Genomic DNA, 18,648 nt, shown 5'->3' with positions numbered 1-18,648 from the left:
ACATACTCAGAATACCTTCTCATACAGATATTAAACAAAAAATTAAAATCAAATGAAAAAATAAAAAAAATAAAAAAGAGTATCAGAAATATATAAGTATTTTGTACCTGCAATATTCAATGCCCAGCCCAAGGAAAGTAGTCCCGTATTCACTTTCCCCCGCCATTAGTTTAATGCGGAAAGAGTAGGCATGTCTTTGCACATCAGCAATACTTTTGGCACATTTTCCTTCATTGCTTCATTTCACAAAGTCAGATATTCACTATCTTCAATTTATCAGCCATGCCACTTTAGGCTAACCAAACTAAATAAATGCTGACTACAGAATACTAAAAAAAAACTTGAGATACACTTAGTTGCATATTCACTTGAAAAATCATCAATTACTCTGTCACATGTATGCTTGCAACACATTACAGTACTATATCATTCAAAGGGTATCCCTACCATTGATTAGATATACAAATTCCCTTTTATGGTTATCCCATTAATCAGTAATCTAGATGTACATACAAGATGTTTACTTGCATGCTGTAGTTTTGATCATCTTAGTTCTGGTAAGACTGACTGGTATACAGGTCATAAGGATGCATTTAGTGGTGTAATAAACTGTGTTTGATCACTTCAGGAACTATTATAGGTACAACTACAATTTCTATTCTTCATCTCAGGACTTGAAACGTACAGAAAGAGCTTATAAGTCTGCTGACTTCACATTCAGATTGTGTCTCTTCATGACAAGCTGTTTTCTGCTTTTGTATCAAAATGCAGCGACTATTACATTGCCAAGAAGAAATTACGACCTTGTATTCAAAAGTTAGTGCCCAAATTTCTTAATTCATGCCTGAGGGAACTGGATTTTGGGAAGTCAAGAATGTTCTCAGAAGCTGAAATGTGTCAGGTAAACATTTTTGTTAAGTTTGACATGTTTTATAGCATTCCCTTCACTTTTGTAAGTCTTGTGTATGGTTTTTTGGGGCACACAACCAATAATAGATGTAAATATTGAAACAGGGTCGTGTAAGAAGTTTGACGATCCTCAGCATTTTAACTTGAATTTTTATGTTATTGTAATTTTTTAGAAGATGCAGTATCTTTAAGATCATACCCATCAGGCCAGCCCTATTAGTTTTTTCTCCCACTTTATCAACGTTTTTGGTCTTCATCAGATACAAAGGAGTGGAGAAAAGGGAGTTCCTCAGAGCTGCTTTATGCACATGGTTCATTGTTAACAGCAGAATTTCAGCAAAAGGTGGTTGAAACATAAAAGAAGTAGAAGAGTGGAATGTAGAGAAGAGAACTGAAATTAAATGCAAGCAAAACGGGCATACAGTGACTCGAATGGGAGCAAAGAAAAGAGTATAGCTAGGAAAAATGCCTTGTGCTTTATCGTGGCTAAGGTTTGGGAATGTGCTGTGCATAGAATGGTGTCAAATGAAGTGCTCAGAATTTACAAAATAAACATGGAGTAAAAGATTTGTAAAGCCTGAAATGTCATACAAGAGAAAAAGAGGATTTGTGCCACTTATGATACATGTGAAGGCTTTATAATAATAATAATAATAATAATAATAATAATAATAATAATAATAATATGATTTATTTCAGCTCAGGGCCATATACATTGAATATAAAAAATACAGATGGTAACATACACAATCTAGATACATGAGACATGATAAAAAAGAACAGGAAAATGAATAATCGGCACTTATCAACAAAATAGCTGAGGTAGCATAAAAGCTAGTAATCATAATACTGGTAATAACAGTAATAATATTGGTGAGAAAAAAAAATATGCATTGAGATATTAACAGTTACTATGAGATTCAGGGTCTCTGTAAATCGGTTTTTTGGACTTTGCTCCTTGTCAAAGCATCGGATGTAGCTGAAAGTTGACATATGTATATTTTACAACCACACACAAACTTTGTCAGCATTATCAATAACCTAAACCCGATAGTTTTGATTTTTATAGAGTAAAAATGAAGTAGCCGACGCCATGGCCAATGATTACGAGCCAAGAGTCGAAAAACATTCATTACGTAAGCAAGGTAAACAAACACCTTTTGACTAAATGTTGCCCTGCCCATCCACCAGACAGAAATGCCATCGGCTCTGAAACCCAAAGACTTTATGAATGGCGGAACGATACATAGATGTGGGTGGGGTATCAGTGCTAGCGTAGTAATACGTACTACTGTAGCAGTAGTGCCGCAACAGTATAGCAGTAATATACATGAATTAAACGTTTAGACCAACTGCTGGGATCCTTGATGGAATCATTAGCACTTCTTACAACTACTCGAGAAAATTAGTTTTTTTTTTTTTTTTTTTATAGCCAGAAGTTAAATTTTCTAATCCAACAATGCCCATGGTAGCCTTCAGTGTTATCCTGAATTATAACGAGGCGAAAGTGGGTGGAGCCTCATGAAGTCACCATTCTGATGATAATTATTGGTGAAGGTTTAAAGCCAATGTACGGTACCGGCTATTTTTTTCAGTAAATAGGTAGATAGCCAATAAATAAAAATTGCTTGACATTGGATATAGCAGTTATCAAATCAAGCTTGTCCACTATTTTGTTCATGCCACTTACCTGACAGATATATATATAGCTGTATTTTCTGACGTCCGACAGAAATTTCAAAACTCGCGGCACACGCAGTGGGCGGCCAGGTGGTAGTACCCATTCCCGCCGCTGGGAGGCGGATATCAGGAACCATTCCCATTTTCTATTCATATTTTTTTTTCTGTCGCCGGTCGGTAAACATCTGTTTACAGACCTCTGCTCAGGATTTTTTGGAAATTGACTCGCTTTTAAGTATCTTCCTAGTACCAAAGCAGTCGTCAGGTTGGCGTCCAGTTCTAGATGTAAGCAGGCTCAATCTTTTCGTGGAAAAGATCAAATTCACGATGGAGACGCCTCATTCTGTTCTGGGAGCGTTGAGACCGGGCGACTGGATGGTATCCTTAGACTTGCAGGACGCGTACTTCCACATCCCGATCCACCCTCTTTCAAGAAAGTATCTAAGATTTGTCTTGAACAACAAAGTATGGCAGTTCAGAGCGATGTGTTTCGGACTGACCACGGCTCCGATGGTGTTCACAGTAGTGATGAAGAACGTAGCGAGGTGGCTACACTCTTCGGGAATAAGAGTTTCCCTATACCTCGACGACTGGCTGATCAGAGCGTCGTCGAGAGAGAAGTGTCTGAAGGACTTGCAGTTCACTTTAGCCTTAGCGAAGTCCCTGGGACTTCTGGTCAACCTCGAAAAGTCGCATCTGACCCCAACACAGTCCATCGTGTATCTGGGGATTCAGATGGATTCAGTGGCTTTTCGAGCGTTTCCGTCCCCCCAGGAACGTCAGCGGCTAGGCTTAGAAAAGATCTCAGCCTTTCTAAGGAAAGAGACTTGCTCGGCGAGGGAATGGATGAGTCTGCTGGGGACCATTTCCTCGCTGGAAAGGTTTGTTTCCTTGGGAAGACTGCACATCAGGCCTCTCCAATTCTTCTTGGCAGACGAGTGGAAGGCCAAAGACGATCTCAATGCAGTATTGAGAATATCGATTCCAATCAAGAACCACCTAAGATGGTGGTTGGACCCTCAGAAGCTTCAAGAGGGCGTGTCCCTAAGTCTTTTTGAGCCCCGACCTAGTGTTGTTTTCAGACGCTTCCATCACAGGATGGGGAGGCAACACTAGGGGGAATAAGTGTCAGGCTCCTGGAGAGGGGAACAGGTAGCCTGGCATATAAATGTCAAAGAACTGGCAGCAGTATTTCTGTCCCTGCAGTTCTTCGAAAAGAGTTTGGAGAACAAGATTGTTCAGATAAACTCGGACAATACCACAGCACTTGCTTATTTAAAACCACCAGGGAGGAACACACTCCAGGAACGTTGTAACTCCCTAGCGAGAGAGATTCTGCTGTGGGCAAAAAAAGAAAGAGGTAACGATCCTGACGAGATTCATTGCAGGTGTGCAAAACGTCAGGGCAGACCTTCTCAGTCGTCGGGACCAAGTCCTTCGACGGAATGGACCTTGCACGAGGACGTTTGTCGAGACCTGTGGACGCTGTGGGGACGTCCACTGGTCGACTTATTCGCAACGTCAAGGAACAAGAGACTTCCTCTTTACTGCTCCCCGGTCCTGGATCCAGAAGCAATCGCGGCGGTAGACGCTTTGCTTTGGAATTGGACGGGCCTAGACCTTTATGCCTTCCCTCCATTCAAGATTCTGGGGGAAGTCAGGAGGAAGTTTGCGGCCTCGGAAGGGACAAGGTTAACCCTGATCGCTCCGATGTGGCCAGCGAGAGAATGGTTCACAGAGGTCATGTCTTTCCTTGTAGACTTTCCAAGGACATTGCCCTGGAGGAAAGATCTACTCAAACAGCCTCACTTCGAAAGGTTTCACCAAAACCTCTCCGCTCTGAGTCTGACTGCGTTCAGACTATCGAAAAGTTGGCCAGAGCGAGAGGTTTTTCGAAAGCAGCTGCGAGAGCAATCGCACATGCGAGACGTGCTTCCACAAGAGCTGTTTACCAGTCGAAGTGGGCTTCCTTCAGGGCATGGTGTAAAAAGGAGGGAGTTTCCTCTTCCTCGACCTCTGTGAACCAGATAGCTGATTTTCTGCTATTTCTCAGAAATGTGCAGAAATTAGCGGTCCCTACCATCAAGGGATATAAAAGCATGTTGTCAGCGGTTTTTTTTTAGGCACAGAGGCCTAGACCTGTCTGACAACAAGGATATTCATGACCTTTTGAAGTCTTTCGAGACCTCGAAGGTTCCTCAAATGAGACCTCCTTCATGGAATCTGGATGTAGTCTGAAATTCCTTATGTCGAACACTTTCGAACCGCTTCAGACAGCGTCTCTTCGGAACCTGACAAGGAGCTCTTTTCCTAACTTCTCTTGCGACGGCTAAGAGAGTTAGTGAAATTCAAGCGTTTAGCAAGTTAATGGGCTTCAAAGGGGACAATGCTGTCTGCTCGTTGAACCCATCTTTCTTGGCGAAGAATGAAAATCCTTCGAACCCTTGGCCGAAGACTTTCGAGATCAAGGGTATGTCAAGTCTGGTGGGCCAAGAACCAGAGAGAGTCCTTTGCCCGGTAAGGGCTCTCAAGTTCTACGTGCATAGAACTAAAGAGGTAAGAGGTCCCTCAGGTAACCTCTGGTGCTCTGTGAAGAGGCCAGAGTTACCTTTATCGAAGAATGCTGTGGCTTTCTTTCTAAGGGACACCATTCGGGAGGCTCATTCATCTTTCCAGAGACTGATTTGAGCCTCTTCCGAGTAAAAGCGCACGAAGTACGAGCCGTCGCTACCTCTCTTGCCTTCCAAAAGAACATGTCAATCAAGGACATCCTCGATTGCACCTTTTGGAGGAGCAACTCCGTCTTCGCCTCACATTACCTAAGGGATGTGAGAACGATCTATGGTACGATTGTAATGCACTGGGGCCGCCATACGTTTCTGCGGACACAGTATTGGGGTCCGGAAGTAGCTCTTTCCCTATTCCTTAGTTAGGTTAAGTTAGGTTGTTGTGTTTTTAGGTTGTGGTGAGTCTTATGTGAAGATCTCCCATCCGTTAGTTAGTCTTAAGGGGTTTTTGTGTATAGTTGGTCAGGTGGTGGTCAGTTGCTTCGTTGCCCTCATTTGTATGGCCTCGATGATCTTGTCACGCTGAGGTCTCGCACCCGTTGACAGATCATCCAGAGCGCACCAGCACTACAGGTCTCCACCTGGCTGGCAACTCTGTAATTAAGCAAAAGCAGCCTTACGTGACAGTAATCACATAGTCTACTTTGCAAACAGGTAAGGAACCAAGATGTATATCATCTACTTAATTTTAGTTTCCCAAAAAATCCTATTCTGTCTTTTCCCACCATCCGAAGGTGTGATTCAGCTATATATATATCTGTCAGGTAAGGTGCATGAACAAAATGTTATTGTTATTATACAATTAAGTTTGTTCATACTTACCTGGCAGATATATATAATTAAAGTGCCCGCCCTCCTCCCCTCAGGAGACAGAGGCATTAATAAAAAATATGAATAGAAAATGGGAATGGTTCCTGATATCCGCCTCCCAGCGGCGGGAATGGGTACTACCACCTGGCCGCCCACTGCGTGTGCCGCGAGTTTTGAAATTTCTGTCGGACGTCAGAAAATACAGCTATATATATATCTGCCAGGTAAGTATGAACAAACTTAATTGTATAATAACAATAACATGTTTTTGGTAATTACAAATATTCCCTACATCTTGTCAATCTGATTGTGACCTATAAAGTAGACTGTAATTTCTTTGGAAACTTATTTTGGGAGTTAGACTAATAATCGAAGTGTTTTTGTATTTATTAACATATTTTGTTGGTTTGTTCATTATGACAATTATCAGTGGGGAGGTTCCAGAGTTCATAAAGGTGTACTGCTTTGCTTGTATTTAAATTTGTATGTCATTGTTGCCAGAGGTTTAGCCTTCGTTACGTATAGCCAATCATCCATCGAGAAAGAGGGAAGAAATTATGTCATAAGTTACGTAACGAGTGCGTTCGAAACCTTTTCTCTGAGTAAGTTGGCCCGTCTTCAAAAAAGGTCACTTTTACATTATAAGTACCAAATTTATTCAACCTACGTAGTGCAGAATACACTCAAAATTTATGTGTTGATATAATATGTATTCTGAATAAGCGTTATATTTATGAAATGCATAGATAAAAAGTTATTGCGAAAAAACCGTGTTACAGAGGCCCTGAATCTCATAGTAGTGCACAAATTATATAACTTAAATTTCAACTAGAGACCTTAGGTGGTTACAGTAGTCAGGTCCAGAGGGCTAAATACAAAAATTAAATGTAAAAAAAAATTTTTTTTAACTTGATAGTAATCACAGTGTCAGGACCCTCCTCAAAGGGCTACTTTCAGACTCCAGAAAAGCTATCAATCATAACTGGTGTTCTCCAAAGTTAAAGTCACGATAAGTGAAATAACAGACAGTGTGCAAATATTAACAATGAGGGAAACTAATTACCACAAGTAAAAATAATATAATATATTTTACAAAACCACAGGCATAGATAGAAATGATTAACAGAACCTCTATAAATACAAAATTAAATGAAAAGCAATCACACAATATGAACACTATTGAATAAAACACCCACACTGTTAATTACAGTATCAAACCAGACATTCTCCAAAATAAGGGGGTCCCGAAAGAAAAGAGAAAATAACGGCCAGAAAGAAGCCTAACAATTAACAAAACTAAATTAACCTAACTAATTTAAAGTGGCCACTAAGAGTTTAAATCCCCACAAATTCTTATAAGAACTGTAATTGATCCAGAAACGACATCGTGGATATCGAAGGAACGGGAAGGTATGTCCCGCTATCTTCCAAATAGCGGCAGAGTAAAGCCCGAACTTCTTCAGGAAGATCCTCGTCCCTCAGACGTCACAAATACACGTCCCTCCAGACGTCACAAAAATCAAAGGCTCTATACCTGCTCACGGAGAGGTCCCCCAGGCTAATACTGGCCCAAGGCTACAGCAAGATGAAGCAGCAGCGTTGCAACAAGCTCCAGGGATAAAGAGCGCTCAAGTCGTAGTAGAATAAAGGAACGAACTTGCTGTAATCCATATGGTGTGGTATCAACACGAAGGCCAGAAACAGACTGCCATACCTGGGCACAGGGACTTCCAAAGTCACCTCGGAATGCTCCAAGTGAGACCGAAAACAGGACTCTGGGAATAAACAGGCCAAGGATCAAAAACAGGAATGGTAACTAAAAATGTGGAGGAAGAAAACTCAAAACCCTGATGGGGATACTATAATAAATAGCAAAATAGGGGAAACTAAAAGATAATGAATAAAAACAAAACAAAAGGAAATGGCAAAGTTCTAACACCTCCCCACACATACAAAAAAAAAAAAAATTTTTTTTTTTTTTTTTTAAACAAGTTGACAAAAATCTTAAGGTTCTATGAAACACCTGAAAAATGTAACAGTTTACAAGATTTAACATAACAAAGATGTATGGCAAAAATAGTCTACTTACAAAATTAATTTAGACACGATTAATGAAAAACTAGTAAACACATTTTTTACACGAAAAAAAATACAGAGCACCATTTAACTCACTTTTCAGCACTCAAAGACCGTTTCTCTAAAGCAGAGTTTATAGGATACCATATATTTTGTCCTGGTTCTAATCACTTTAACTACGATAGTCTCTTGCTATCTCAGGCACCAAATCACATTAACAGTGAAATACATTTCTACACCGGGCTCGTAAGCCACAAGATAAACCACTTGCAAATTATGAAGCATGATCCTAAAAACGGTTTTACACAGCTGAGGGTATACCCGAAACCTTATATTAACATTACATTTCAGCAATAACATGACATTTCAACAACACTGCTCTGACACGTGTAATGAGGACTCAAACCTCAGCAAACACCTTAAAAATAACACATAGTTCACCACCACCATGAACTTACACTAAACTTAATTATAACCATTTACAGTAAACCTTATTATTAACATGATATTGTTATGTTACAATAAAGTTTCATACATACTTACCTGGGAGATATATACATAGCTAAGACTCCGTCGTCCCCGACAGAAATTCAAATTTCGCGCCACTCGCTACAGGTAGGTCAGGTGATCTACGGCCTGCCTGGGCGGCAGGACTAGGAACCATCCCCGTTTTCTATCATATTTTCTCTCTTCCACCTGTCTCCTGCGGGGAGGCTGGGTGGGCCTTTAATTGTATATAGTATCTGCCAGGTAAGTATGTATGAAACTTTATTGTAACATAACAATATCATTTTCATACAATCAACTTACCTGTCAGATATATACATAGCTGATTGGCATCCTTCGGTGGAGGGTAAGAGACAGCTACTATATGGAATAAACAGGTAAACAACATATGTTGTAGGTAGTATAAATAAAACCTTGGTTCCTACCTGATAGGTGGTAGACTTCGTGGGTGTTTGCCCAGTAGTCTGCATCACCTCAAGAAACTTTAGCGAGATATATGATCTATGGCCAAGAGTTCTTGTGGGTCTGCCGATGGGGTCTTATCCGCTTACTCGGCAGAGCCTGAAAGGACTTTGTCAATGGGTGCTGATCCACTTATATGACAATACACCTTATGAAGGAGCACACAACCAATCCCGACCACCTGATCCTAACCATATGTTAGAACTAAGGATTGTTCAGAGTTATCCCCGAACTCTTCACAACAACCGTAACTCAAAAACCACTACGCACACATACATAATTTCTAAAAAAAAATTATACTCATCTAATTAGATATGACAAGATTCTCTTACTGAACAACATAGACGGCCACCCGTGCTAAACCAAGTCCTCCATTGTTCGAAGAGACTCCAGACCATATCCAAAAAGAAGAAAAGTATATACTTTTAAGGATTGGTGTCGGCTCCCGTACCCAGAATCGTATCCGCCGATACGAAAGGACCTAGAGAAAAACACTTCTCATATGTCACACGAACGTCTTTCAAGTAATTGAGATGCAAATACTGAGTTGCATCTCCAAATGTCCGTATCTATGATGTTTTTAAGCGACATATTCTTATGAAACGAGAGACGTCGCTACTGCTCTCACTTCATGAGCTTTAACTTTCAACAGTCGTAACTGTTCGTCAGAACAGACCTTATGCGCGTCTGTAATGACGTTCCTCACAAAGAATGCCAGAGCCATTCTTGGACATCAGTCTTGTGGGGTCTTTTACTGCGCACCAAAGACCTTGTCTAGAGCCTCCCATCTGATGCTTTTTCTCTGAATGGTAAGAACTTTAGAGCTCTTACAGGGCATAGAGATCTTTCTGCTTCTCTTCCTATGAACTCGATATGCCTTTGACTTCGAATGACTTAGGCCAGGGATTCGGAGGGATTCTCATTCTTAGCTAAAAACAGGGTCTTAAACGAGCAAATAGCTGAGTCTCCCTTGAAACCTACTTTATCCTGCAGAGCATGTAATTCACTAACTCTCTTTGCCGTAGCTAAAGATAATAGGAATAGGCATTTTCTGGTGATGTCTCGAAACGAAGCTAGATGAGGAGGTTCGAATCTTTCAGATGAAAGAAACTTGAGAACCACGTCTAGGTTCCAGTTCGGAGGGCGGTTCCTTCGACTTTGAAGTCTCAAAGGACCTTATGAGATTGTGGAGATCTTTATTATCTGCCAGATCTAATCCTCTATTCCTGAAGACTGCCGAGAGCATACTTCTGTATCCCTTTATTGTGGATACAGCTAGATGAGATTGCTCTCTCAGGAATAGAAGGAAATCAGCAATTTCCGCTATAGAGGTAGTGGAGGAGGACAACTTCTTAGTTCTACACCACCTTCTAAAACCTCCCACTTCGACTGATATACTTTCGTAGTGGAGGTTCTGCGTGCTCTCGCGATCGCGCTTGCAACTTCGCGAGAAAACCCTCTCGGTCTGACGAGTCTTTCGATAGTCGAAAGGCAGTCAGAGCGAGAGCGGGAGGTTTTTTGGAGATACCTCTTAAGAAGTGGCTGTCTGAGAAGATCCATCCTTCTTGGTAGGGATCTGGAAAGTCTACGATCCACTCTACCACCTCCGTGAACCAATCTTGGGCCGGCCAAAAGGGGGGGGGGCTATCAATGTCATCCCTCGTCTCCTTTGACGCCACAAACTTTTTTAGTACTAGTCCCAGGATTTTGAATGGAGGAAAAGCATAGACGTCTACGCGAGACCAATCTAGCAGGAAGGCGTCTACCATAAGAGCTCTTGGGTCTTCCACGACCGAGCAAAAGACTGCCAGCCTTTTGGAGATGAATGTGGCGAAGAGATCCACATGAGGTGTCCCCCACAGCGACCAGAGATCTTGACACACCTCCTCGTGTAGGGTCCACTCTGCATTGAAGGACCTGGTTCCTCCTGCTGAGTCTGTCCGCCCTCACATTCTTTACTCCCTGAACGAACCTTGTCAGAAGGGAGATGTTCCTGTGAGACGTCCAAAGCAAAAGGTCTCTCGTCAGCTCGTAAAGGAACGAGGAGTGAGTCCCTCCCTGTTTTCGAATGTAGGCAAGTGCGGTGGTGTTGTCCACGTTTACTTGCACTACTTTGTTCGACCACCAGAGGTTCTAGACTCTTCAAAGCCAGATGCACGGCGAAGAGCTCTTTGCAGTTTATGTGCCAAGACACCTGCGCTGGTTCCCAGGTGCCTGACACCTCCTTCGAGCCTAATGTTGCTCCCCAACCTTTCTCCGACGCGTCGGAGTACAACACTAGGTCTGGGTTCTGGGGTTCTTAGAGAGATCCCTTTGTTCTCTTTCAGAGGGGGCAACCACCATTCCAGGTGCGGTCTTATCTCCACTGGAGTGGGAAAGGCGTCGAAGTTGTCCAGTTTCCAACTCCAAGACTTCTTGAGGAAGAATTGAAGCGGACGTAAATGAACGTCTTCCTAGCGGGAAGAACTGTTCGAGCGAGGAAAGGGTCCCTAGAAGGCTCAAACCATTCCCTCGCCGACGTCTGTTCCTTCCTTAAGAAGAGAGAGACTATCTGCAAACCTTTTGCGATTCTCTCTTGCGAAGGAAATACTCGAAAACCCCGAGAATCCATCTGAATCCCCAGATAGACTAAGTTCTGTCTGGGGGTCAGCTGCGACTTCTCGAGGTTCACGAGCAATCCCAACGCTTTTGATCAGATCTAAGTTAACGTCAGGTCCTCCAAGCACTGTCTCTCTGATCTGGCCCTGATGAGCCAGTCGTCCAGATACAGAGATATTTTCCTTTGAGGTGAAGAAACCTCGCCACATTTTTTCATCAGGCTTGTGAAGACCTGAGGAGCTGTGGACAGGCCGAAACACAAGGCTCTGAACTGAAAGATCCTTCCCCCCAGTCATGAAACGGAGGGTACTTCTTCGATGAAGGGTGGATCGGGACGTGAAAATAGGCGTCCTGGAGATCTAGAGACACCATCCAATCTCCTTGTCGCAATGACGCAAGGACTGAGGCAGAAGTCTCCATCGAGAACTTCTTCCGAACAAATTTGTTCAGAGAGCTGACGTCTAGTACTGGTCTCCAGCCTCCCGAGGCCTTCGCAACCAGAAAAAGGCGATTGTAAAACCCCGGGGAGTTTTGATCCAGTACTAGTTTCTATCGCTCTCTTGTCCCACATTTGTTCCACCATCGATCGAAGAGATCCTCAGCACAGGATCCTTGTATTTGGCTGTTAGTTCCCGTGGAATTGACGTTAGGGGAGGAGTGTACAGGAAAGGGATACGATATCCCTTCCTTATTACAGACAACGATGACGCGTCTGCGTTTATAAGTGTCCAGGCCTCCACAAATCCCAGGAGCCTGGCACCTACTGGTGCTTGGAGGAGAGAAGCATCACTTTCCCTTTTTAAAGGGACGAAAGGCAGACCTACCTCTCTTCTCAGGAGCCTTATTCCTTCTTGCGGGAGGTCTGGAGGTAGGGCCACCTCGAAAGGGCTGAACCGATGTACTCGGTCCTTTCTTCTTGTCAGGTGTAGAAGCAGGCTTCTTCTTCCTTGCTGACTGAGTCAGAAGGTCCTGAGTCGCCTTCTCAGTTAATGAACGAGAAATGTCCTTCACCAACTGAGAAGGGAACAAAAAGTCAGGGGACAAAGGCGAATACAGCAGCGCTGCCCTCTGAGCGTGGGAGACTGCCTTGGTTAAAAAGGCACTATATACCGTCCCTCTTTTTTAGAAGACCTGCTCCAAACAAAGAGGAGATCTCAAACGAGCCATCCTGCACCGCTTTGTCTATACAAGACAATATGCACAAAAGGACTTCTGGTTCGATTCCTTCAGAATCATGGGCTTTCTTGGACATCACCCCAAGGGACCAATCTAAGAAGTTGAAAACTTCCAGTACATGAAAGAGTCCCTTGAGGAGATGGTCCAGTTCAGAAATGCCCCAAGTAATACGTGCCGAGTTCAGACCTTGTCGACGTGAAGCGTCAACTAAGGTCGAAAAGTCCGCTTCCGACGTAGACGGAAGAGCAATACCCATATTCTCTCCCGTCTGATACCAAATGCCTCTTTTACCAGCTAGTCTCGCTGGAGGCATGCAGAAGACCGTTCTGACTAATCCTTCTTAGACTTCATCCAAGAGTCTAAGGACTGAAGAGCCCTCTTCATTGAAATGGCGGGCTTCATCTGAGAAAAGACGAAGACTTCTTCGTCTTAGCACTCGAAATCAGAGAGCGCGGAGAAGGAGGAGCGGCAGGAGTCAGGTCGTCTCCATACTCCTCTAGAAGCAAGGCAGTCAAAACTTTATAGTTCGACAGTCCTTCTCTTCCTTGATATTCTTCGTCCGAGTTTTACTTCTAACTCGGGATCTAAATGAGTCTCCGCTCCCAACTCCGTACGTTCTGGAGGAGACAAACTCCTAATAGGAGAGGGGCTAAGGGAATGTATTCTTCCCTTCCTCTTCCCCGCTTTAATAGCCCTGGAAGGCGCCAAAAAGCTCAGGCTTCTCTCCATAAATAGAAGACGCTTCCCGCTTGGATGACGCTTCTCGTCCGCCAAGCGTCCTGGCTGACGCCTCCCGCTTACGTGGCTGCTGACATCCGGATGACGCCTCGCGCCTGGAAGACGCTCCGCTCTCAAAAGGCGTCCTAACTGGCGCCAAAATATTGGTTGGAGCTTCGCGTCTACAATCAGCTTTCAAAGACGCTTCATGCCTAAAAGACGTCTCACGTCTCTCTGGCGTTACGTGGTCTTTCCGTAGCTCCCGATCTCGCTCTCGAACCCGAAGCTTCTGCGATATGTTTAGAAGCTTCACGTTTGCATGACGCTTCTCGCTTAGCAGGGGAGAGAGGACGAGACTTCTTGATTGGAAGCGCAACGTCCTTCCTACGAGGCGCTAAAACTCCCACCAAAGAGGCCAGTTGTTCTTGTACTGCCATGATAATCTTCCTTGAAGCTTCTCCCACGTCAACTGCTGACGCCTTTCGTCATCAATCGGGGGGAGAAGTAGGAAAGGGTTCTTCTGCGCCTCCTCGTCGGGTGACGCTGACGCCACCTTCGCCTTCTTAATAGAAGAGGGAGCGTCATCTGAGAAACGCTCTGGGCTCGAATCAATTTCGGGTCAAATGCCGTTTCAGAGGCCTCGATAAATCCGACTCCTTCCACCCTCGTTTAGGTGAGGGAGAGGGAGAGGATGAGAAACACTCACGAAGGACGCTTTTTCTAAAGCGCCCTTGAGCAGCCTGCCACGAAACAGAGCTTGCTGAAGGGACGTCATGACCGTTGGGATTCCCCACGACCTCCTTAAGGCTTTCGACTTTCCTTCTCCTCTGGGCATGGGAGCTTGGAAGAGTCTAGGCCTGGGAGCGTCGCAGGGACGATCAAACGCCCCCCTTCCACAACACTGGGAGAACTCACTTCACTGTAATGCTCACTTTCACTAGCCTTACCTTGTAAGTCCGCCATTTTGGACTTCATGTCTCGAATAGTAGCTTTCAGATCGGCGATTTCCGAGGCCGATTCCGAAAGTACACTTTGTGAATTAGACACATAGGGAGAATCTAAATCATTAGGATTAGAATAAGTATCAATAAAAGGCTCAATAGGCCTTGAACTCCACCTTTCAGACGTCTAACCCTATCCCTCTCTAACTTCTTCAAATAAGAAGTTAAAGTCTTCCACTCTTCTGGATTTAATCCCTCGCATTCATGACAAGTATTAGTAGCAGAACACTGAAACCCCCTACATTTACGACATACAGTGTGAGGATCAACCGAAGCTTTCGGTATCCTCACCCTGCAGCCTACATTCACACACATTCTCACACTCACATTTGAATCAGACATACTGAGAAAAATCCAAAAAGCAATTCCAAAAACGGTCCACAGTAGCGAATGCCAAAAACACGATCCAGATACGTCACCAAAAAGCCGATAAACGATGATCAAAGGATGAAATAAGAATCTAAGTCAGGAGGTAATAGCAACAATGTTGATACCACCGGCGACAGAGAAAATATGATAGAAAACGGGGATGGTTCCTAGTCCTGCCGCCCAGGGCAGGCCGGTAGATCACCTGACCTACCTGTAGCGAGTGGCGCGAAATTTGAATTTCTGTCGGGGACGACGGAGTCTTAGCTGTGTATATATCTGACAGGTAAGTTGATTGTATGAAACTTATCGTTACCCTTAACAGTGTCAACTCTTATACCAAAACTAGACATAATCAAAACAATATCCTATGATACCATGAATCAATCCAATACAAAAAACGCTACGACCATCTTCTCCCTCACGACCCCAAAACATTCAGATTAGAAAAAAAAAAAAAATAGATCAAATCCGCAAAGCCAGCCACTGAAGGTTTCAAACCCCCATCCGAGAAAGAGCGTCTGCCAAAACATTATCTTTGCCAGTGAATATGTTTAAATTGCAGGTCCCATTCCTGCAATAATATAACTCCAACGAGCCAACCTTTGGTTTTATTCTTAAACCGATTAAGGAAAGGTTTAAAGGGTTCATGAATCCGTTTAAGACTATATAGGTGAATTCTGTGGAGGTAAGGTATACATTAAAATGATTAATTGACATAACCAAGGCCAAAGTTTCTTTCTCTACAGTGGAATATTTCCTCTGGGGAGGCGTTAACTTTTTTGAGAAATAAGCTACCGGATGAGATATCCCCTGCTCATCCTGCTGCAGTAACACAGCCCCAACTCCAACATCACTTGCATCCGTAGCAAGAGAAAAGGGAATGTTGAAATTGGGGGCTCTCAACACTGGAAAGCTTAATAATACCTTTTTGAGGGACTCAAAAGCATTATGAGTCTTGTCATCCCATACAAATGAAACCTGTTTCTTAAGGAGGTTAGTAAGAGGATCTGCAATATCTGAAAAGTTTTTAACAAAACGCCTATAGTATCCCACTAAGCCGAGGAATCTCCGGACATCCCTACGACAAGATGGCACTGGCATACTCTCTACTACCTCTACATTAGCCCTCTAGGGGCCACTTTCCCATTACCAACAGTATGTCCCAAGTATAACCACACTTCCGCCCTAGCAAAATCACATTTACTTAAATTTACCACTAAACCAGCTCTTCTTAAAAAACTTAAATAGAGCCTTAAGATACGTTTGAGGATGAGTGTCCCAATCATCAGAATAAATCACAATGTCATCAATGTAAACCACGCAACCTTCCAGCCCATAAACTAAAGAATTCATTAACCTTTGGAAAGTGGCGGCGGCATTCTTTAACCCAAAAGGCATTACACGACACTGGAACAAACCCTGGGGGGTGACAAAAGCGGACAAGGCCCTGGCCCGTTTAGACAGGGGTACCTGCCAGTAACCTTTGAGGAGGTCAAACTTACTAAATATATTTTGCTTGACCTAAACGATCAATACAGTCCTCCACACGAGGCAAAGGAAAACTATCGGAACGGGTGACCTCGTTTAATTTCCGATAGTCCACACACATCCTATAACTACCATCGGTTTTCTTTACCAACACCACCGGTGAGGACCAAGGACTATTACTTGGCTCTATAAGACCGTGTCTTAACATATACTCTACTTCCTTGGCCACCACCTCACCTTTTACAGGATTTAAACGATACGGAGACTATTTGACTGGACAAGCATCACCTACGTCTATATCATGCTCTAAAATAGACGTACGACCAGGGACATCGGAAAATAAGTCATTATATTCATACATTAACCTTTTCAATACATTCCGCTGTCCCCCATCTAAATGGTTTACTAAATCATCAAAATTTTTTTTTCAAAGAGTTTTGATTATCAGAAGGCCAACACTCTTTGTCAAAAGAATTACCTTTATCAAGACCATAATCTGAAAAGGAAACATTATCATTATCATCACCCTTCCCGACAATGGTCACAGGAAGCGCATTTTCCTTATCTATGAATTTCTTCAGCATATTTATGTGGCAGAGTTGATAGGGTTTCCTGCGTTCGGGAGTCTCCACCAAATAATTAACTTCATTTAATTTTTTAATTATCGCCAGGGACCTGAAAATGAAGCCCTTAAGGAATTTCCTGACAAAGGTAAGAATACCAAAACCTTTTCACCTACAGCGAAACTACGTGGTTTGGATTTTTGATCAAAATAATATTTCATTTTATTCTGACTACTCACCAAATTTTTCTTGGCAAACTCCCAAGCTTTCGACAATTTATCCCCAAGGCCAGAGACGTAATCCAATAAATTAACCTCGGTACTGTCACCTTCCCACACTTCTCTTATGACCTGCAAAGGACACGGACATTATGCCCAAACACTAAGTTGAAAGGAGACAGACCCAATGACTGACCTGGAGATGAACGAAAAGCAAACAGTAAGTAGGGAAGTTCCTTATCCCACTCGGATCCATGAGCCAGACAATATTTCCGCAGCATCGATTTCAAAGTTTGGTGGAACCTCTCCAAAACGCCTTGAGTCTCCGGATGGTATGGGGACGAAGTTACATGCTTAATTCCTAATTCTGCCATCTTACTCCTGAAATATCTACTGGTAAAACTTAGAACCATTGTCACTTTGAATTACTTTAGGTAACCCAAACTTGGTAAAGAAATTTATTAAGACATCCACAATCTTTACACTCTTGATTGTACAGAGGGGAATAGCTCGGGAAAACGGGACATTCTATCCATGATAGTAAAAATGTATTCATTCCCACTCCTAGATCTAGGTAAGGGACCAACCACATCAATAATTACTTCCTTGAAAGGTTCTGACACCAAAGGAATAGGGATCAACGGCGCCTTTGGAACCAACTGATTCGGTTTTCCTACCTTTTGACAAATATCGCAACCGTTGACAAACTTCTTTACGTCCGATTTCAAACCTGGCCACCAGAAGTCGGACAGAAGTTTCAACGTAGTCTTTCGAATGCCAAAATGACCTGACAAAGGATTTTTCATGTGCCCACCGACATTAATCCCAACCTGAAACTGAAAGGAACCATTAACTGGCGAATTATTTCACAATCGTCATTACCTGCCTCTTTAGGCCTACTACACCTGTACAGAATTTCGTTAATGATTCGGTAGTGAGGCACTGTTAAGTCAATCAGAGGGCCAGATTCCTTGGGCAAACTGAGGAACTCTTGCTTCTGAGCTTTAATAAGCTCTTCTCTTGTCCAATCAGGCTTAATTAAACCATCCCTTATTACTACACTATTACTATCACTACGTTCTAAGGTACTAATATCTAAATCGGTTGTTGACTCTGCAGCGTCAACAACCCTACTTAGAGAACGAGTAACTACAGACATTTCAGGGTTTTATCATCAAAATTGGACAAGTCGTATTCTTATAGACAACATCATTGCCCAAAACAACGTCTATATTCTTCACAGGAAATTTTTCTACAATTGCCAATTTAATAGCCCCAGAAAACGACGGGCAATCCAACTGAAAAATGCTGATAGGATATGATTTAACTGAATCCGGAAAACCAGACAAGATCACAAATTCCTCCCCAACAGGTTCAAAGTCAACCGGCAATGCCTCTTTCAAAATCAAAGATTGCGCAGCACCCGTATCTCGCAAAATTCGCACTCCCCTTTCTAAGTGTGACCCTACGGCTGATACACAACCCTGAGAGACGAACTTAGCGAAAC

The 18,648-nt window shown here is 43.0% G+C and overlaps 1 protein-coding gene across 2 annotated transcripts in view; it reads left to right on the top strand.

Annotated features, from left to right (window-relative positions):
- Positions 1-729: 729 nt before the first annotated feature.
- LOC135198466 (uncharacterized) overlaps positions 730-18,648 on the top strand; it is a 79,073-nt gene continuing 61,154 nt past the window's right edge. For both annotated transcript variants that reach the window (XM_064226037.1, XM_064226036.1), the window contains exon 1: positions 730-901. In XM_064226037.1, the coding sequence (XP_064082107.1) occupies positions 875-901 (27 nt within the window). In that variant the 5' untranslated portion in view covers positions 730-874. The remainder of the gene's footprint in view (positions 902-18,648) is intronic.

The sequence above is a fragment of the Macrobrachium nipponense genome, chromosome 22 (genome assembly GCF_015104395.2).
Source record: "Macrobrachium nipponense isolate FS-2020 chromosome 22, ASM1510439v2, whole genome shotgun sequence".
NCBI lineage: Eukaryota > Metazoa > Arthropoda > Malacostraca > Decapoda > Palaemonidae > Macrobrachium > Macrobrachium nipponense.
The sequence above is the reverse complement of the archived record's forward strand: the minus strand, read 5'-3'. Positions and strand labels throughout refer to the sequence as shown.